At 37.1% G+C, this 22,419-nt stretch overlaps 1 protein-coding gene across 14 annotated transcripts in view; it reads right to left on the bottom strand.

The window, feature by feature from the left end:
- The window catches only part of DOCK7 (dedicator of cytokinesis 7), a 228,122-nt gene that overhangs the window by 74,664 nt on the left and 131,039 nt on the right, over positions 1-22,419 (bottom strand). For all 14 annotated transcript variants that reach the window (XM_045477649.1, XM_045477651.1, XM_045477648.1 and 11 more), the window contains exons 19-22: positions 15,170-15,256; positions 10,397-10,628; positions 7,313-7,477; positions 5,206-5,375 (exon numbers count right to left, since the gene is read on the bottom strand). In XM_045477649.1, coding sequence (XP_045333605.1) covers positions 5,206-5,375; positions 7,313-7,477; positions 10,397-10,628; positions 15,170-15,256 — 654 coding nt within the window. The remainder of the gene's footprint in view (positions 1-5,205; positions 5,376-7,312; positions 7,478-10,396; positions 10,629-15,169; positions 15,257-22,419) is intronic.

Consider the following 22,419-nt stretch of genomic DNA (forward strand, 5'->3'; position numbering starts at 1 on the left):
ACCATAATTTGTTATAAAGCTAAGAATTATATCAAACCACCCTTAGGTAAGCAAATTCATCACATACATTTACTAATGTCATAACTATGTTCACTGATCTTCAACTAATATAGAACAGATTAACCAAATGTGTGCACATGTGCATGAAAGTGGGTTTTTTTTTTTTTGTCGAATCTCTGTAACAGTGTTTTGTCCCATAAGTACAGATAGCCTCCTTCCTTGAGCAAGGCTCATACTGTATTTGACAGGACATCAACATTCTTGTTAGAATACAAAGATTTGGCTTGGTACCCACAAGTTCTCAGCATAGTGCCCACATAGTAAGCTCTCAGTATTTAAAAATAAATTTAAAAATAGGGGATGACACATTACAAAGAAACTATTTAACTACATAAATTGCACTGGCATTTGATTAAAAGCAATAAAACTGACAGTTGTTATAATAATATATTTACATAATTGAACGTTAAAAGAGTATTGCTAGGGCAAAGAGATCAGCTTTGGTAAGATAATTATGAAGAAAGTCTCGCAAATCTCATTTTACAGTCACTAGAGTAATAAAATCCTACTGATATAAGTATTCTTGAATTTTAGGAGTTCTGCATTTTACATTAAAGAATAAATTATGAAAACAAACTTTCATAAAGCCAAATCTTTTAAGGTAATTAAATATATAATTAATGCAAGAAAGCAAACAAAAACATAACTTTTAAAGAAGGAAGTTATTCTTATAATAGATCTCTATGCTTACTAATATTCATTTATTGAATATCTATCACACATCTTCAACATGCTGGCCATTATGGGTGCTTAGGATACACTACTCAACAACTATGCCCAACCTCATGGAGCTTATACTCTGATAAAGGTAAACAAACATAATAACTAATTTATATGCCACATTAAAAGGTAGTAAATGTGGGGCTCTTGGGTGGCTCATTCGGTGGACCATTCAATTTTTTATTTCAGCTCAGGTCATGATCCCAGGGTTTGACCACCTTATTTAAATGTATAACCAGTCCTTCTTTCTCTTCAGTCTTGTCCTGGGGGCTTTTGATCCCCTTATTCTGTTTCTTTGTCTCATAACATTTACTACCTTAAAAAAATTTTTTTTTAATTTTATTTTATAAAGTGCACATGAATGGGGGAGAAGGGCAGAGGGGAAGAGAGGGAGAGAGGGAGGGAGGGAAAAAGGGAGGGAGGGAGGGAAGGAGAGAGAGTGAGAGAGAGAGAGAGAGAGAGAGAGAGAGAATCTCAACCAGGCTCCATGCTCAACATGGAGCCCAACATGGGGCTCGATTCTGTGGGATCATGACCTGAACTGAAATCAAAAGTCAGATGCTCAACCAACTGAGGCCCCCAAGCACCCCTATGACTTGGGTTTTTAAAGCAGCATTCTGTTTGCTATGTTGTGAAGACAGTGTAGGTTGGAAGTAGGAAAACCATCTTTCAGGTTATTACATTAATTGAGAAAGAGACGATAGTTCAGACCAATGGTAGCAGTAAAGGGAGCGAGCAGTGATTCTATCTTTAGCATATATCCAAATCTGAACAAAAGGATTTCAGAAAGGCAGCTAAGTTTACAATTTCAGAGAGAGGTTTGTACTGGAAATATAATTTTGGGAGTCATTAGCACATAGTGGTATTTAAAACTATGGAACTTGAGGGGCACCTGGGTGGCGCAGTCGGTTAAGCGTCCGACTTCAGCCAGGTCACGATCTCGCGGTCCGTGAGTTCGAGCCCCGCGTCAGGCTCTGGGCTGATGGCTCAGAGCCTGGAGCCTGTTTCCGATTCTGTGTCTCCCTCTCTCTCTGCCCCTCCCCTGTTCATGCTCTGTCTCTCTCTGTCCCAAAAATAAATAAACCTTGAAAAAAAAAAAAATTAAAACTATGGAACTTGGTAACATCAAGCAAGTGAGTATAGAGAGAAAAGAGAAAAGACAAGAGAAATAAGGAAAGAGGCCTGGGGCACTTGCAGATTAAGAAATCAGGGAAAGAAGAATCCACAGAGACTGAAAAGGTATAACCAGTAAAGTAAAAGGAAAACTAAGAAGAGTGCAGAGCCTGAAAGGCAAGTACATAAATAAACTAAGGAGGAAAGAACATGACTATGTTCAAATCTGCTATAAGGTCAAGTAAGCCGAGCGCTGAAAATTAACCACTAGATTTGGCAACATGGACAGCTCTGGTGACATAAACAAAGGCAGTTTGCATGGAAGACGGGAGCAATACCTGACTGAATTAGGGAAACTTTTTTAAAGAATTCTACTACAAAAGGTAGCAGAGAAATAGTGAGGAGGCTAGCAGTTGAAATACTAGAGAGATTTTGGGATAAATAAAAATGGGATAAATACTAGCATGCTTGCATGTGGATGGGATGTTTTAGCAGATAGGGAGCAAATGATGATGTAGTACAGAGATGAGACAATTGCTGTAGTGAGGATTCCAATAAGCAAGAGGGGACAGGAGCTTGTTTACAAATGGATCCACAAAACTGGACAGTCCATCTACAGTAGAATACTATATTAAGTAGTGGGTAGTCGTAGATGGCAGTAGGTAGGCAGATGTGGTTTAAAAGTCTATAAAAGTATTCTTTTGATGGCTTCAATTTTCTCAGTGAGGTAGGAGATAAAGTGAGAAGGAGGACTGGTGGGCAGGTAAGGGAAGAAGGCATGAAACCTTTTTCTGGGGAGAATGGAAAAGTAAATGGAATACAGAAATATAGTGTCATTGCCTGACAGCACTGAGCGCTCTCTGGAGGTCCATGGCTTTTAAATTCAAATGAGAGCAGTCATCACGACACTTCTCAAGTCATGTTCACTGGCACAAGTGCTGACATGGCACAGACAGATGACTGAGTTCAACTATGGCTGGAGGTTTGGCTAAGCAAGTACAATCAAATAACAGAAGGATAAGGCAATTGAGGTTTGACTATAATAGGGATAACTATAATGATTGGTCATGGAATTTAAGCAAGCTAAATTGGAAGAAAGAATACTAAGGGATTGAGGCACACACAGTAAAAGGTCATCAGATCAAGTGATGGGAGTTTGCAGAGAAATAAGAACTTGTTGGAATTGGGGTATTAGAGAGAAAAACGGGAGCAAACAGTTAAAGAACAAGATGCATGAAATCGAGATTATGAAGGTTAAAGTTGTTAGTAATGACAACATCTAGGATATGACCATGGCTGAAGCAGGATGGAAAGACCAAATTATTCAAAAAAGAGTTTCTTGATTGGAAAGGCCAATGAAGTCAGAATAAATAAATAGTAGTTATAAATAAACTTCAGATTCCTTTCAATTTTAATAAGGAGATAAAATTATACACCATTATCATTAGCAATTATGAGCAAAATGATAGTCCAAAATAAAGTAACTATCAGAAAATTTTCCAGCAAAAAAAAAAAAAAAGAAAGAAAACATGAAATCTATTTAAATAAAACTTGAGTAGGATGAGGCTGTGTTGTCATAAGGCAAATTCTCATCTTATGATGACTTTCTTAGAAGTTTATATATATACATCATTATATTTACACTACAGATCATCAGATGTTTATGTCATTATGTCTCATTTTATGAACTACTGGAAAAAAGGCAAATAATCATCCCATGTAGAAGTTTATTCTAAATCTCGAGATTATAATCTATCAAATACATCATATAAAGGAAAACTCTAGAATCATGCTAGGTGAGGCATAATGCAAATCTTACAGAAATTAAGAGGCATTTTAAAAATAGAACCTTGAGGAAAATGGTCTTTTTCATTTCCGTAACTCTTTACTTTCCATAACTCTTACACTACTCTTTACCCCAGGACCTAGAGTTGTATATAAATAATGCTAAGTACTACCTCTATGACAATGAGATACGATCAAGAATGAATACAAGGATAAAAAATCTGAGTTCTTTTCCTAAAGGTGGAAATTTTATATGCAGGGGGTTGTTGGGGAGCCTTCTCATTTACAATTGCTATACTCCTCAGGTTACTCTGCCTGCAGAATCCCATGTAAATACTTCTGCACATCACTCTCTTGGGCAGTTCACAAAAAATCAAAGTTGTCTAATTAGAGTAACATCTATATGGATCTTTAAGTTATTGAAATCCACGTTTATCATTTAAAATATAAGGCTACAAAATATATTCTTGATCTGTGAGCAATTACTTTAAAAATTAGTTGTTACTTTAAATGAACAATGCTGAAGTTCATTCGAAGCTTCTGAATGTAAAATTTCTATAGCTGTATGAAAAGATAAGAGTATTTCTGATGTTTCTGATCAATGTTCAAATACTTCACATAAAAAAACCCAGACTGTTTAAAAAAAAAACCCACAAAGATCTATTACAGTTCAGGCTAGGGGTTAAACACAGACTGTAAAACATATTCATTAATTCTTCCTCAGATCCTAGTTAACAGGCTAAATGTGCCAAAGAGAAGTTGGCTATGATTCCACAACAATGGTATATATGTTTGAATGGTTTGGTCAAAACACAACATACCATGATTTATTGGCCTCAGTCTTACTATTCTTTTTGCCAGCTTGTTTAAACTCAGTTATTCGTGTACTTTACCTATAAAGGTAATAATTATTCCTTAATTTTTTAAGGGGGCTCAATAAAGATGCTGTAAATATAATATAGCTGGATCTTAAACTAGCTGGCTCTCCCTTGTTACCTGAAATAACCATTAACCATCATTAAATAAATCATATTTTTTGTGTCCTGGTGAATTTTCTATAGAGTTTTCCATGTGAAAGGTAGCTATATTACCAATTAAGCCTAATCAATGTTCTTGATATTTTTCAGAGAAGGGATGGGGGTCCATAGTTTAAATCAATGATGTCGTGTCCCTCTACACAGCAGTCACATAAGTATCTTTTAATTCTATAGGAAATTAATCTAGTCATTTTTCACAGGATGGAGTATCACACAGACAAAAGTAAGTTACACAGACTGGCCATCCTGGACAAATTTCTGAACTTGGCAGATTTTCTTGAGCAGAATGTAAAAACCAGTTTGTAATAGCAAGCTTATTTAATAGAAACATGAAACACTCAGTGTGCATAGTGATAGAACAGAAAGATACAATTTCTTGCCTATTACTAACCCAAATACATTTTAAAATAAGGATAAATTAAAATTAGACATTGCTCACTTGTTCATAAACCGAAAATCAAAAATGTACAGATGACTATCTTCAGTTTACCTTACTGCCGATGATTGACCGTACTTCATCATCTGGTGACGTGGGCGTCCCAGATATGTCTGGATTACTATTACTAAGGCTCCGAGAACGATTTAAATTAAGGCTTGCAGGTCTCACAGCAGATCGAGCCATTGTGGCATAATGCACTGATCCTCCCAAACCCCCAGGACCTAGAGTTGTACATAAAACAGCACATAATTAAAGAAAATCAGTCAAGAAAGGACCTGAAAAAAATCTCTGCTACTTTACAAAAATCCATAAAAATCATGAACTGCTTTTATTTCTAAATGAAAAATACTATAACTTAAAAAAACTCAAAACTTAATGATAGCTACACAAAGAAACTTTTACAGCAGTGGACAAAACCATACGCAATGATAAAATCGTGATCTTGTCAATGTTTCTGACTATGTATTACTTGTACAACGAACAGCAAGAATAGAAAACACACACATACACATGTATTATTTTCACTTTAGATATAAGGGTATCTAGGACCCCAAATTTTTCAGCTAACGGCTCTTCCTTTTTCCCACCTCTCCTACTCTGTCCTTGATACACAGTCCTAGAGGTACAGCCAATTTACTGTCAACATTTCTTAAATGAGACTATTTTTTTTAATATTTATTTATTTTTGAGAGAGAGAGAAAGAGACAGACAGACAGACAGAATATGAGCAGGGGAGGGGCAGAGAGAGAGGGAGGAAACACAGAATCTGAAGTAGGATCCAGGCTCTGAGCTGTCAGCACAGAGCCAAATGTGGGGCTTGAACTCATGAGCTGTGAGATCATGACCTGAGCTGAAGTCACACCCTTAACTGACTGAGCCACCCAGGTGCCCAACAAGACTATGTTTTATTTCTCTGTCTTCATCAACAAGAATTTGAACTGTAACAAAATGGCATCTTTATGATATACAGACATAGATATATACTCCAGATAATTCTAAGAGCCCAAGTTATAAAAGCAAGAATTCCTCTTAGTCTAAAATCAACCATGTTCTATGAACATAAAAATACCCCACAATTGTATCCATAATTGATCTCCATTTTCCTAAAGAAATCCTTCCGAGTGTCACGTTTGCAAATGACACATGCCTGTCAACTAATTAATTTACACAGTCTTTCAGGTCAGTATGTAAAAAAGATGTTTTGCAAAATCTGTGGAATTCTAATAGTGTACTGAATGAAAGCATAAATGAAGAAGCACTATATACAGTCCACAATATACATTCAGAGCCTCAAGTACTAGAATTTTCAAAATCAAGATATGAAATTACACCCCAGAATGAGTCAATTATTTCTCTTTTTGCAATTAAGAAATAAAATGAGGTAAAACTTAGAGTCAGATTACTATTATGCCTAGTTTTCATAATGAATGTCATAATTATTTACCACCATTATTAATGTTAATATTGCCAATAGCTGGAAAAGGGCACTTACCATTATCATTAGTGATGAATGAGGACTCATACAAAGATGTGAACAGGTTGAAAGGTATGCACAACACAATCATTAACTAACTGAACTAAAGAGTTATTCAAACTACAACATTCATCACCACACCCCGCCCCCCCTCCCCCCGCCCACCACCAATGTCATACAAAAAGCAAGTAACCACTTTGGGTCCTGATATTCAGAAAGGCTATATATTTTATTTGCCATGAAGAGATCAGGACTTTTCTAGGGAATAATCTTTTATATTATTGTAGGCTTCACATAGTTATCAGGGTACTACTACACCATCCTATTTCTTCTTTAGTGTCCAGCATTCCAGATGACAAAATAACAGTCCATTTATCTTACCATAACAGAGAAGGATAAAATGCTTCCAGAGAAACAGAACTAATTTTCAAGATTCATTTCCAAGAACTAAGTCAACCAAGCTCTCATTCAAATTAAAGGAAGCTGTATAAATAATGATGCCTGAATATGTAACCTAGTTATCCATTTAACTCCAGCACCTAGCATAGTCCATGCCACTTAGCAAGCACTCAATAAATGTCTACTGTTGAATGAATGCATCCCACTATGACTACTGGATTATTTCAGACTTGCCATGAACATACAATCTATGCAAGACAGTTTCAAATAAAAAGAATAAAATACCTGGTGATGGGGAATTAGGATAAGTATTCGGTAGGCGAAAAACATAATAGATGTATGATGCGAGAAGGCTGTTCCTGCCATGCTGGTCATGATTTCCTTCCAAGTTTTTGTGAAGCCGATTAATAATTGATGCCATGGCTTCAAAAGATGCTTGACCTAGATTAACTTTTAAGAAGGAGGAAAATATTTTTGTGTTAACTTTTTTAAACTGCAAATTCCAAAAAGATCAAGGTTTTGTCATCTCTGTATGTGTTAAGTATAATGATTACACACAGTAAGAGGATAAAGATGATATTTGATGTAGATTTTAATGATGTATTTATTAGCTGAAGCAAAATTCCTTTTCTAAAGATTTTAAAACACTAATTTTACTAATTTAACATGAACACTGGATGGGTTTGCGTAGTCCAAAAAAAAGAAACATCAACCAACAGAAATTATTTTGTAAAATAATACAAAGCACATAAGAAAAAAAAATTCTATCTTGTGTATCACCTTCGAAAAGTCACTTCTTGTTTTAAAGGTGACTCTGAAAACCTAAATTAACATACAATGAGCAGATGTTACTTTTGTTTTTAAAAAATTAACAATGAAAGTGGATTATTAAAAATAACAACTTCAAATCATAAGAGAATAGTGAATTAGCTATTTGACTGACATGAGTGAGTCAGTAGAAGGACTAGGTGGCTAGAAAAAAAAGTTGAGGTAAGACTGTATAGCATTTTAAATACCAGGCTAAGCAATACCTACCCAGTAATTCAAGTTAGTAAGTAACAAGAATTTTGCAAAAGTTGGAAAATTCTGGTAGCACACTGAATAAATGGATAAAACAAACAGCCATTTTGAGCAATGAAGCCTCAGAATCTAGGGTTTATTTAATCAAGACAGGAAATTATGAACAGAAATGAGGCCTAAGTTTTCCTAAAAGTGGAATAATCCAGTAAAGTGGTCATTTAGGAACTAAATATATATATATATATATATATATATATATATATATATATATATATATATATGGAACTAGAAAAGGAACTAGAGACACAGAGGCCTAAGTGGGCTATAGAAATTTTACCTGTGTTCTACTTAATTCCTTTTCCTTTTCCTCACAGTAGCTATTCCAAACCATCAGAATCCTTCTCAAAACTCAGGTTCACTTTCCTCCCTTCTCAGGAAATCTTGTGGGTGTTTTTGATTTTTTTTTTTTTTTTTTTTAATCTCACAGTACAAATTTATCAAGTCCTCAACTTTTTACTACCCAAATCTGAAACCATTTTTATTTCCCTTCCAAAAGAAATAGTGCTCCTGTCCTATACAGAAGAATGATCTCTCCACCTTCACTTGTGTCCTACAGACTTGCTTCATTAATTAAACCTTTTAGCCTCTATATCTTATTTTTCTCTGCACTCCACTAGTTTCACAAAGCACATAAACATGCTCAAACTTCTCCATCTTTATGCTGTAATCAACCCTGGTTCCTCTTCTAACTGAATTTCTTTGAAGTGTAGTGTATACTCTTATATTCCTTTCATCATGTACTATGCACGAGTTAATTCTCTGTAATCTGGTCTCCACTTCCACTATTTGACTACAACTATTCTTGTCAATTTCACCAGTGGACACTTCTTTAGTAGATAAGACTGGGACTCTGGAGTCAGTTGCCTGGGTTTGAATCCTTAGCAAATTTTCAAGCGGTGTGCTCATCACTCTACTCATTTGTACAATAGTGGTACTAATGCCTAGACACAGAGTTGTGAGGAATGCATACATTAATATAAATAAAGCACACAGTACTATTGCTGGCATATAACTAGTGCTGGGCAAATGTTTGTTACTAGTGCCATCATTATTACATTACTTACATAATCTACAAAAATGAACAATGCTCATTTTTTTTCTTAAAATCTTGAACGACTCCTTTGACAGTACTCTGTACAATTGCTCTTCAGTATTTCTTGACCTACCCCTCTTCTTCATCTCACTGTCACCTGTTTTTTGGCAGGACTTCAGAGTTTTTTGTATGAAATTCTGTAAGATTCCTAATTTGTCTTCCTGTCTCCAGATTTCCCACTTTGAATCCATCTCCATGCAGCACACTCATCTTTGTAACAGTCAAACTGGGTCACATTACTTCCCTAATTAAGACCGGACCTTTCAAAAGCTATTGATTTCTTATAGAATAATAGTCCCGGTTCCCTAAGTGTCATCATGGAAGAGCCCATCTCCTCTCTCTCACCACCAATATCATTTCCAATCACCAACCCTCCAATTTGTGACTACTTACAATTCCCCCCAAATTTCCCAGTTTATTTGCCTGTATACCATGCACATACTATTTCATCTCCCCGGACTAGTTATTTAACTGTCAGACTCCTACTCATCTTTAAAATGTTTGACCCAAGAATCACCTCTACTGACAAGTCTGCCCCAAGTTGCTGAACATTCCTCTCTGTTGTGCAACCAGTTAACACAAAATTTTTATAACCCGTTAGCTGAAATTTCTTACAAGCTCAACTACTCTGCAGGATTTGGGTGGAAGCTCTTAGCACAAGCAGAGGAATAACTCTTGGAAAAAGAGTGGGAAACAGGAGTACCTCTAATTCCAAAACAACACAGAAGAAAATGAGAATATAGAGATTTTGAGTTGATGAAAAAAGCTATTTTTAAATAGAAGATAGCAAATGAGTCAAAATGTAGGCTACATAGAGCACATATCATGTAAAATGCAAAATCATTTATCTAGTTGCCTGTTTTCCAAACTGGTCTGTGAGATCCTTAAAATCAGGAAATAATAAGCCTTGGATACAACCTATCAGCATCTGGCACATAGTAAATGCTTAATATTTGCTGAATGAATAAATAAATGAATTTGTTTCCATAATCTGAGTTGAGGTGTATATGGCACATTTTATGAAAACAAAAAGAAAGCTCTTTTCTGGCATGAGAAACAATAACACCCCATCTTTTCCTCCCCCAAATCAAACACAGTCATTACAGATAACAAACAGTAAATCATGGTTCTATTTCTGCAAAAGTTAGAAATGTACAATTATAAATTTCATAATTCCCCAAACATAAGTCAATTACCTATTTGGCCAGCAATGACAGGAGGTCTAACAACTAAAAGTATCAGTTTATCAAGCAGAAGATGAAGAAATCGGACCACTGGTTCCAACTGAGATGAATTCAGTGCTGAAATACTGCTCTTCAGTTCATTTTCTAAGTTATTTTCCATGATTCGCATGTCTCCAATTCGGACTGGGAACATGTGTTCATCCAGAGCATTAACCAGAGCAAAAAACTTGTCAAGATAAGGATCCTAAAACAAAGAATGAACAAAAGCACTATAACTGGATATTCCCCAAACTTTGGACCCCTAAAATAAAATAGCTCATATTAATCAGTAATACAAAAAGTACACAAGTATATATGGACATTGTTTCCAATTAAACGCTACCTCTGTTCTCATTTATCATTGTAAAGTGGCCATTTCGAATGCTATTGAGTACTCAAGAACTCTGATATGAATTAAGTATTTTCCCCCCAATGTGAATCTGCCTAATTGTTTTAGAACTTAATTATTGTGTAGCTCTGTTAGTGCATGGCCTGTGCCCATTATTAATTTATTATCTCTCAGCTCCATCCAAACCCACCATCTTTGCCACGTTTTGTAACAGTGGAGCTAGACCCTTCAAACTGTGTTTCTCCTTTGCCAGCTGGCCTGTGGTCTGGCTCTGACAATACAGGGTGCAGGAAACAGCCTTCCTTCCTCCAGTTTGTTTCCTGACAGCGGCTAGCAGATGTGAATGCTGGGGCTCAGAGGTGAGGGACATGGCAGCAGCATTCACAACGGCCAATTTGGCTCATTTTGCTCCTCAGCAGGTGCCCTCCACACCACAGTAAGGCAGGCAATGTGTTCCTGCAGCAGTAGTGTTAACTCCTCAGGGGTCTGATTCTCAGCCTTCAGGATCCTCCTCCAGGTTTCTAAGTTCCTTCCTTATTACTTTCTACAACTGCTATCTCCATTACAATCACAGAATTTTCTTTTACCCCATTAGAAATGAATCACCATTAACCCAGGTAACAATTATTTATATATAAATTGTCCCCATTCAAATTAATGGCAGCTTCCATCTCCTGACTAAATCCTGACTGCTATTATTTAACCTCCTTCTACACTAACAGGACTACAGTCTTATTTAAAGTAATCATGTGCCCAGTCCCAGGGTAGGCGCTTGCTCTCTCAGCTGCTTTATGCCTCGTCATAACCATGTGTACAGTTCTGACCAAGAGATGTGAGCAAAAGTCTGTGGGAACTCTGGGAAGACTTTTACTTAGTTAACAATGAAAATAAGTATGAAAACAGTAATGCCGAAAATCTTCATTCACATTTATATTTCTAATATTGTTCTATTTTGATATGTATGTTTTAAATAAAAAATTACTGAGTTCTAACTATATATTTCTCCAGTACATTTCACATAGCTATAAGCAAAGTATGAAAACATCCGAACTGGAGAGTGTTATGCTAAGTGAAATAAGCCATACAGAGAAAGACAGATACCATATGTTTTCACTGTTAGGTGGATCCTGAGAAACTTAACAGAAGACCATGGGGGAGGGGAAGGGGGGGGAAAAAAAAAAAAAAAAGGAGGTTAGAGTGGGAGAGAGCCAAAGCATAAGAGACTCTTAAAAACTGAGAACAGGGGCGCCTGGGTGGCGCAGTCGGTTGAGCGTCCGACTTCAGCCAGGTCACGATCTCGCGGTCCGTGAGTTCGAGCCCCGCGTTGGGCTCTGGGCTGATGGCTTGGAGCCTGGAGCCTGTTTCCGATTCTGCGTCTCCCTCTCTCTCTGCCCCTCCCCCATTCATGCTCTGTCTCTCTCTGTCCCAAAAATAAATAAACGTTGGAAGAAAAAAAATTAAAAAAAAAAAAAAAAACTGAGAACAAACTGAGGGTTGATGGGGGGTGGTGGGGGGTGGGGGGGGGGGGAGGGTGGGTGATGGGTATTGAGGAGGGCACCTTTTGGGATGAGCACTGGCTGTTGTATGGAAACCAATTTGACAATAAACTTCATGTATTGAAAAAAAAAAAAAAAAAGTATGAAAACATCCTAAGAAGGGCACCTGGGTGGCTCAGTCAGTCAAGCTTCCGTCTCTCAGTTTTGGGTCATGATTTCACAGTTCATGAGTTTAAGCCCTGTGTTGAGCTCTGCGCTGAAAGCATGCAGGCTGTTTGGGATTCTCTGTCTCCCCCTCTCTCTGTCCCTCCCCTGCTCATCTCTGCTCTCTCAAAAATAGACATTTAAAAAAAAAAAAAAAAACAACATAAGAAACATTATTGTCTTCAATTGATCCTTTAAAAAAGATAATACATGATGAAAATTACAGAATTACAAAAATTTATAAAATCTTGAGTATTAGTCATCAGGACTGTGAATGCCGAATGCCACAAAGTAGACACTTCCATTTTATCTTCCCCTACATTCTATAGATTCTAAATCATCTATATATTTTGCCTAAAATCCTTCTTTGTCACTTAAGACAACACATGTATCTGCCTCCAAAAAACAAAGGTAGGAGTTAAAGATAAATACGCTATCAACTCTAAAAGGAGAAAACTAATAATGATTATAGGACTTTAAAAAACATGAAAAATACTGTATTTTTATACTTACTAGGATACTATTAAGGGAAAGAATATATTTCAACAGTATACTAGAACACCAATCTTAATCATTATCAAAAGAGTAAGGACTATAGGAAACATAGAACATATCCAGTATCAGAAAAGGAAAAATTCTCCTGGAGCCATTCTTTTACTGGGTTCTACCTGTATACTGCTAAATAAAACCTATCTACTACTGTTTTTTGTTGTTGTTTTAAAACTTAATATAGAAATGCTCTGTCTTATTTTTCCCAATTTCACTGCAGAAAAGAGTTCACTAGCAAGGTTAAGACTGCTACCATTTGAAAGGACAGCTTACACAGTTGGCTCTTGGCTGGCATCTCAGAATTTGGATTTCAAGAGAGTTCCAACTGTTAGGGGATGATGGCTCACCACACCTAAATTGTTTGGGCAGACAATATGGTTTATGCTGAAAATGTGTTTTCCTTATGGTAATCAAGAATTCTGGTATGTGATAGCCAGCGGGTGCCTATGTTACAAGCCTACAGTAAAAACCCTGGGAACTAAGTCTCTAATGAATGAGCTTCCCTGGTATACATCTCAAACGTGCTGTTTCAACTCACCCTATGTGACCACTGGGAAAGGACTCTTGGAAGCTTGTGCTTTGTTTCCTCTGAACTTGACCTCTTTTCCCTTAGCTGATTTTATTTTGTATCTTTCACTAAAATAAATCATAGCTATGAATATGGCTGTATGCTGGGTCCTGTGAGTTCTGCTAGAAAATCACCGAACTTGAAGGTGGCCTTGGAAATCCCCATGTACCACCCCCTCCCTTTTCAAGTTGGATTCCATTTTCAACACTTGCCTCTTCTCACTCTTACATTTTCTCCCTGGAAAAACACTCACCAGTATAGTTTCAGCTATCACATTTATTCTGTCACCTCCAATGCTAAACTCGAACTTAATTACAACTGCCTTGGGATATTTTTATCTGAAGTACATAGGCACTTCAAACTCAACAGGCTCAAAAATAAATTCACTATAGCTCCAGAAGCATCTTGATTATCTCCCAAATCTCTCTTAGCATGCTACCAAATTTACTTCTCTGATGTTTCCTATTTAGGTTAGAAATCACCATCTACCTAGACCCTCAACTCTATAGCATTAAAAGTCCTTCACAATCTGTAACTAGCCTAGTCTTCTATTCTCATCTATCACGATTTCCCATGCACTATAAATTACATTCACACCAGATTACTTGCCTGTCCTTGAATAAACTACTATCTCTTTGCACATGCTTTTTATCAACTGAGTAGCCCACTCTCTCTCTGTATGGTAAATGCCTACTTATCAATACAGTATCTCAGTTCCCAGCAGAACAGACAACTCTCCTCTTGAAAGGATTTTGTTCATATATCTAACACAGTCATAATTTTATTGTACTGCAATTATTTTTACATTTTCCCCTATTATACTGTAAGGTCTTTGAAGGAAAGTTTCTTTCCTTGACAGGTAACAACATCCCCGACTTTATGGAGCTTACAGCCTAATGGGGAAAGAAACAATAAATAAATGCATAAGTATGTATACATACATACACACGTACCACACACACACACACACACACACACACACAGGAAAGAAAGCAAAAGTGCAAGACAGTACAGGTAAGAGCCAGAAGCAGTAGCAAGTGCAGGTTAAGACGATATGGAATGATGGGGCTGCTATGTTTAAAAGTCTCCAGAAAAGGCCTAAGGTAAGCAGAAGCCTTGTTGAAAAGAAGTGCATGTCAGGAGCAAAGTATTCCAGCTAGAGAAAGAGTAAACATACCAGACTTTGAGAAAAGCCTGGTATATTTCAGATCTATAGTGAGGAATATGAAGCAAATGATCCCTAAGAACCCTTTCTCTTAAATTATCTGAGTCTATGAGGAATAAAATGAGTTGGATGATGGTTTTTCAACTCTAATTCTGCAACACACCAGAAACTTATCAAAAAAAGTCACTTAATTGTTCAAAATGAAGTTGATGACATTTTGAAAAGCAAAAATTTTGCTTGTGTTGATATTAAATGACATTTTGTTGATTCCTTTAAAAAGTTAACTTCTAAATCTATACATTCCTGATATATAGTCCCATAATTCTTACAACAGATAACTGTACTAAAACTGACTTAAGTACTAGATAATATATTCTTCAAGTGAAAATTGATCATATAAATTATTAAAACTTACTTGTGTATGGATAGATGAAACAGCAACAACTTCCACATTAAAAACACCTTTGTGATTATCTACCCATTTCATGCCAGGTAGAGGAACCTGTAAGATATTAAATTTAATGATCACAGATACTTAAGTTGATAAGATATTCTGAAAACAAAAATTGTAACACCTCAATGAGAAAAAAAATACCATGGAAATATATTTTTATGCACTGTAAATAAATGTAAAACTTACATTTTGTTCTTATTACAAAATTATGTTTTCTACAAGAGAATTAAAAGACTCAAGGAGCAAAAAAGCAGAAAATATGCACTCAAAATGCTATCTTCCCAAAGATATATCCTTTTATATCATTCTAAATCTGCCTCTGTGCATATATTTATATACACCCTACCTTTGCATAAATATGTACAATATATAATGCATAATATAGAATATAAAACATTATTTTAAACCTATTTTTCAAATATCACATTGTGAATCGCTTTTCATGTCAATAAATTCATATCTACAATATTTTAATGGTTTGTAATATTCTGGTTTTTTTCTTACGAAAACGACTATTTTGTTTTAATGGAGCTGTAAAATATTTACAGCAACAAAATTCTGTTGTAAGGAATAGAAAACTTTTCTTTTGATGTAAATTGCTAGGAAAGTTAATTTAAATTAGATCATTAAAAGTATTTTCAAAAAGACAGTCAGTACATTACTTCTCTCTATTCCTCCTGCTAAGTACGGCTAAAAACCCTGAACATGATACACAAAACACTGAAAGGTAGAGATAATGCAAATGGCTAGTGACCTCAGGATGTGAGGAAATAGAAAGTAGTGTTTCCTTGGTTTTATTATTGCTTCACAGATCCTGGACTAGCCCCTAGAGAAGATGGCAACCCGGAAATGCCGAAAGAAGCAGAGAAAAACAAGCTTCAAGAAGAGCCTGCTCTCTCTAATCAAAGCCAATAATTGCCCTGCTCTGGCCAAACACATGGAAACAAGTTGCAGCCCCACTGCCCCCAACCCCGCCCTCCGCCGCCACAGGCTGAGTAGAGAGCCCAGGTGTCCGTCCACCTTCGGCTGACTGTAATGAGGTGCCCAGATTCCCCTAACACATTGGGTGGTATTAGAAAAGATGGAGATGGAAAGCCCGGTCTCAGTCCAGTGGTAACAAGCACCACCTCCAAATGGGTGTCAGTGGAATCCAAGCAAGGAAGGAGCAGTACCAAGGTGCCCTTCCTCCTCGCATAGAGAGGTATCTGCGCAGGTCTAGTGGGGAACCTGAAATCCTACCTCTATCCAATAAGCATCCTCAACCCACTGCAAAGTGAGGAATGTGGACTTTTACCTGTGGCATGAATGTGGCAATAGCGCCTCCCCCTACTGCTAAAACAGAAGGCTTAAATAAGATCTGAGATCACAGTAATACCCAAGATGTCCAGGTTAGAATAAAAGATCTCGCATCATACCAAGAACCAGAAAAATCTCAAATGAGAAAAGGCAATCAACAAACACTAAGATGACACAGGCTGGACAGATTTGACAAGGATGTTAAAGCAGTCATCATTAGAAAATAAGAAGCTGTAACAAGGAATTACAAATATCTTTGAAATAAATGACCAAAATTAGAAAGTCTTAGGGGAAAAAATGTTTTAGAGATTCTTTCCCATGGTTGCATTTTTTTTTTACCATGTGTAGAAATGAAAACCAATTAAAATCAGTCCTCTTACAAAATTCAACATTATGTAGGTAAGAAATGCAATGTCTCTACTGAGGTAAGTAACACAGGTTTTGAAACTTTTGTAAAAGAAAGATGGTAAGGTAAATTGGAACTGCTCAAAGCAAAAAATTAGTACTAGCTCTTTCAACCCAAAACATTTGCTTTCAGCTTAAAAACATAGAATACACAAATAAAATGTGAACACATACTGCTTTAAAAATAGTGGTTCTTGGGGCGCCTGGGTGGCGCAGTCGGTTAAGTGTCCGACTTCAGCCAGGTCACGATCTCGCGGTCCGTGAGTTCGAGCCCTGCGTCGGGCTCTGGGCTGATGGCTCAGAGCCTGGAGCCTGTTTACGTTTCTGTGTCTCCCTCTCTCTCTGCCCCTCCCCCGTTCATGCTCTGTCTCTCTCTGTCCCAAAAATAAATAAACGTTGAAAAAAAAAAAATTAAAAAAAAAAATAAATAAAATAAAAAAAAAATAAAAATAGTGGTTCTTAAAGTCTGATCTGAGCAAGAACAGAATGAATATTACCTGGGCACTTGTCAGAAATGTAAATAATCAAGCGCCAACCCAGACCTCCTGCATCAGAAACTCTGTGGGGTAAGGTTTAACAGTTGGTGTTACAACAAACTCTCCAGGTGGTTTTGATGCATGTGAAGTAAGAACTGTTGTCTTAAAACTCTTACAAGCAGTGCAGCAAATAGGAATCCCATAATAGTAGCAAACACTGCTTTAACACTTTTGATGTGGCACCATTCTAAATGTTCTACAGACTACTATCATCAACATAGCCCTTTATTATAAGCATTAATTATTCTCAACTTACAGATGAGAAAATTCAGGCACAGAGAATATTTAGTCGGCTCAGTCTGCCGTAACAAAATATCATACATTGGTGTGGCTAAAACAACAGTTATTTTCTCACAATCTGGAGACTAGAAACCTAGTCTAAACCTAATTACCTCCCATCGGTCTCATCTACAAAACCTATCACATTGGGGGTTGTATATGAATTTGGGGGATACATATGAATTTGGGGTTTGAAGTGGGAAGATGAGGTGGGGAATAGGGAGACATAATTCAGTCCATAACAGAAAGATTAAGAAACTTATCTGAGGTTACACAACTAATAAATGGTGAGGCCAGAGTGAAATCCTGAAAATAACTATATACTACCTTTCAAAAGTATATGAAATTTAAAACAACAATAAAAACTTCCACAAACCCTTACCCCTTTGAAAGTTAACCTTGGTAAACTTGATATGTATTTTCCAAATTATTTCCCGCACAATTACTGATGTGTATCTGATATGTGAGTTTGGTTGTCATTATACTGTATGTTTTTATATTTGTATTATAAACATCCTATTGGGATATTCAAATCCATATTACTCTTCTTAACTACTGCGCCATTGTATGGATGTACAAAAATTTAATTAAATATTAAACTCTTGGGGCACCTGGGTGTCTCAGTCGGTTGAACATCTGACTCTTGATTTCAGCTCAGATTATGATCTCACATTCATGGGATCAAGTCCTAAGTCAGGTTCTGCACTGGTTGTGGGCCTGCTTAAGATTCTCTCTCTTCCTCTCCTTCTGTCCCCCACTCTCAAAAAAGATACTAAACTCTTCGGTGATCCATGTAACTTTCATTTTTGCTGATACCAATAGTCCCATAATTTTTTTCCTTCTTTTCAGAAAGAAACATATTTATTAAAAATATTACACAGTCATACAAGTCTACCTCCATGTTAATAGTTAAATACATCTCTGCTGACATGTCATGTCCCGACAATGCCTAATACAACCTGGTGTGCTCTTTGTAAAAATGAGGACACAGATGTATCAAGCGCATTCAACTAATGTAGTTAAAACTAATGAGTTACTCAGGATGTCACAGATTTAGTCAATCTCTAACCTAGGTTAGAGATACCCAGGGAACTCGGGCAAATGAGATATTAAAAATACTTTTTTAAAAGTTTGCTAGCGGGGGCGCCTGGGTGGCTCAGTCGGTTAAGCGTCCGGCTTCGGCTCAGGTTGTGGTCTCGCAGTTTGTGGGTTCGAGCCCCGCGTCGGGCTCTGTGCTGACAGCTCAGAGCCTGGAGCCTGCTTCGGGTTCTGTGTCTCCCTCTCTCTCTGCCCCTCCCCCGCTCATGCTCTGTCTCTCTGTCTCTCAAAAATAAACAAACATTAAAAAAAAATTTTTTTTTAAAAAAGTAAAAAAATAAAAGTTTGCTAGGTTATATCCTTTACTGCATGTCGGTGGTGGTTCACTGCAAAATGGCACTCAGGCTTTGGAATGGGAGTGACTATGGCTGGATCTGGCAAATGGGTTTGTATTTCACAGCCCAGAGCCCTCTCTCTCCACATGCCAGTGAAATGCCTGTCCTACCCCTGTGGGGGAGTGGGATGAGGAAGATTCAAAGAAATGGCCAATGTTTCTGTGGGGGAAAGAATACGGCAGATATTCATCACTGCCAAATGACTAATCACTTCGGGAAACTTTGGTCTCAACAAAATTTCCATTTTTTAGTTTTTGCTAATAACAACAATCCTGCAACTTTTTTATACTGAATTCAAACAACACATATTTACTGAAGTCTCTACACAGTTTTCTGGGTACTAGAGTTCCATTGTAAACATGTCTGCTCTCAGGGAGCTTACCTACCATTTCTTATAGAGAAAAATAAGGAAATAAATAATTTCAGGTAGTGGTAAGTATTAAGTAAACAAAATTGTATTAAAAATGATGGAGTGTATCAACAGTGTGGTGGAGGAAAGGGCTGGAAATTCATGGAGTCAGACCTCTCTGAGGAAGTGCTATTTTATATAAAATTCAGATAATGAAGAGAATCCAGCCATGTGAAATTCAGGAAGATGAAAGAGAAAATTCAAAGGCCTAGAAGCAGGAAAATATTTGGAAGAAGGTATAAGTACAGAAGAAGGGGCTCAGTGATGGTAGAAGATGATGTTAAAGAGACAGAAAAGCTCAGATCATTCAGAGATTTGGAGGTCATGGAATACAAATCTAGATTATATTCTAAGTACAGTGAAATGCCAGCAAAATATATAAACATCATATATGATCGTAAAGAAACACTAAAGCTTGGCAATATCATGCTGAATGAAAAAAGCAAGTTCCAGAGGATTCTATACAGCATAATAACTTTTCATTAAATTCAAAATATAAGCAAAGTAAAATGTATTCTCTAAATACACATATACCTCAGTTATAAAGTAGGTTTAAGGGGTACCTGGGCAGCTCAGTCAGTTAAGTGTCTGATTCTTGATTTCAGGTCAGGTCATGATCTCACTCATGGCCTTGGGACTGAGCCCTGTGTTAGGCTCTGCGCTGGGTATGGAGCCTGCTTGGGACTGACTCTCTCTCTCTCTCTCTCTCTCTACCTCTCTCTCTGCCCCTCCAATGCTCACATGCACTCTCTCTAAAAATAAATAAGTAAACATTTTTTTAAAAGTAGTTTAGGGGCGCCTGGGTGGCGCAGTCGGTTAAGCGTCTGACTTCAGCCAGGTCACGATCTCGCGGTCCGTGAGTTCGAGCCCCGCGTCAGGCTCTGGGCTGATGGCTCAGAGCCTGGAGCCTGTTTCCGATTCTGTGTCTCCCTCTCTCTCTGCCCCTCCCCCGTTCATGCTCTGTCTCTCTCTGTCCCAAAAAAAATAAATAAACGTTGAAAAAAAAATTTTTTTTAATAAAAAAAAAAGTAGTTTTAAGGGGTGCCTGGGTGATTCAGTCAGTTAAGCGTCTGACTCTTGATTTCAGCTCAGGTCATGATCTCACGGTTTGGGAGTTCAAGCCCGCACTGAGCTCTAAGCTGGGCAAGGAGCCTGTTTGAGATTCTCTCTCTTCCTCTCCTTCTGCCCCTCCTCCACTTGTGTACTTGCGCTCTCTCACTCTCAAAAAAAACTTGTTTTTAAGAGGCCAGTTTTCAGGGGTGCCTGAGTGGCACAGTCAGTTAAGTGTTCAACTCTTGAGCTTGGCTCAGGTCATGATCTCACAGTTTGTAATTTCAAGCCCCGCACAGGACTCTGCAATGACGGTGCAGGGGCCTGCTTGGGATTCGGTCCCTCCCTCTCTCTGCCCCTCCGCAGCATGTGCTCTCTTTCTCTCTCAAAACAAATAAATAAACTTAAAAAAAAAGAAAAAGAGGCTAGTTTTCAAAACAACATGAATGTACTTTTAAAAAAAATGGTTAAAGTGGTAACTTTTTATGTATATTTTACCACAGTTTTTTTAAAGACTAGTATTTTTATAATTACAGGTTATTCTTATGTGGAATAGGGAACAAGCACATAAATGATGTGAATTATTATCACTGTTCTAGCTCTGGATTAGGTAGTAGATTCATGAGTGTTTATTATTTTACTAAATAAAAAACCAATAAATTGAAAAGCCTAACTGCACATATATGTGTAAACACTGCTGAGTTTTAAAACATCCCTTATGTTGATCTTTGCATACCTACACAAATATATTTGTAAGTTAAATACTCAGACATATAATTCATGAGATTTGTAAAGGGTATGTATATTGTTTCATTGTGACATATTTCAGGCAGAAATAATCAAACAAACCTTTTTTTCTTTTTCTTTTTTTTTTTTTTTTTTTTCTGAGAGAGAGAGACAGAGGGAGAGAGGGAAGGGCACAGGGAGAGGGAGAAAGAGAATCTCAAACAGGCTCCAGGGCCAGCACGGAACCCCATGAGGGGCTTGATTTCAAGACCATGAGATCATGACTTAAGCTGAAATCAAGAGTCGGATGCTCAACCGACTAAGCCACCCAGGTTCCCCTCAACCAAGTCTTAAAAGTCCAGGTGATTATAATGAGTGCCCCAGGATGAATACGACAGTCCCATGGACAGAAAAATCTGGTGACAGATTGCCATGCATGCCCATGCATCAATCGATGAATTTTATAAGCATGAATTTGTTATCTAGACCTCAATAAACACTGATCCAGAAACCTGATGACACCAAACTGAGGGAAATTCTCCAGAATACCATTAACAAACACTGTTGAAACACATTCATTGATTAGGCTTTTCTCTCAACATGATTCCTACAGTATTCAACAAAAATGAGTACAATTTTGGACATTTTATGTTTGAGATATCCTGGCAAAGGTATCAATAAGCGTTTTAACTTACTAGACAAATAAAAATGGATGAGCAGAGATGCAGATTTAGGATTCATCAACTAACAGCAGGAGTCAAGAGCATCGTGATTTTTGTGCAAGTTGTATACTATATCACTCTAGGAGTACTGTTCACATAAAAGGCAGTCAGTGGTCCTGCCAGAGAAGAACGCTTACAGATTCAGAGTGAAAAAAACATGAAAATTCAAAGGGGAAAACAGGTTAAAACCCAAATGATATGAAACAAAGCCACACAAAGGTTTACCTTCCTTTTTACCCAATTTTAAAAAGAAAATGATCCCCTTATGATTGAAAATGATCGAGACAAGTATCATAAAGTAACAGTGTGCTGGTTACAGAAATTTGTTTATTACTATGTAAACTTAGATGGCAAG

Source organism: Leopardus geoffroyi, chromosome C1, assembly GCF_018350155.1.
Source record: "Leopardus geoffroyi isolate Oge1 chromosome C1, O.geoffroyi_Oge1_pat1.0, whole genome shotgun sequence".
Classification (NCBI taxonomy): Eukaryota; Metazoa; Chordata; class Mammalia; order Carnivora; family Felidae; genus Leopardus; species Leopardus geoffroyi.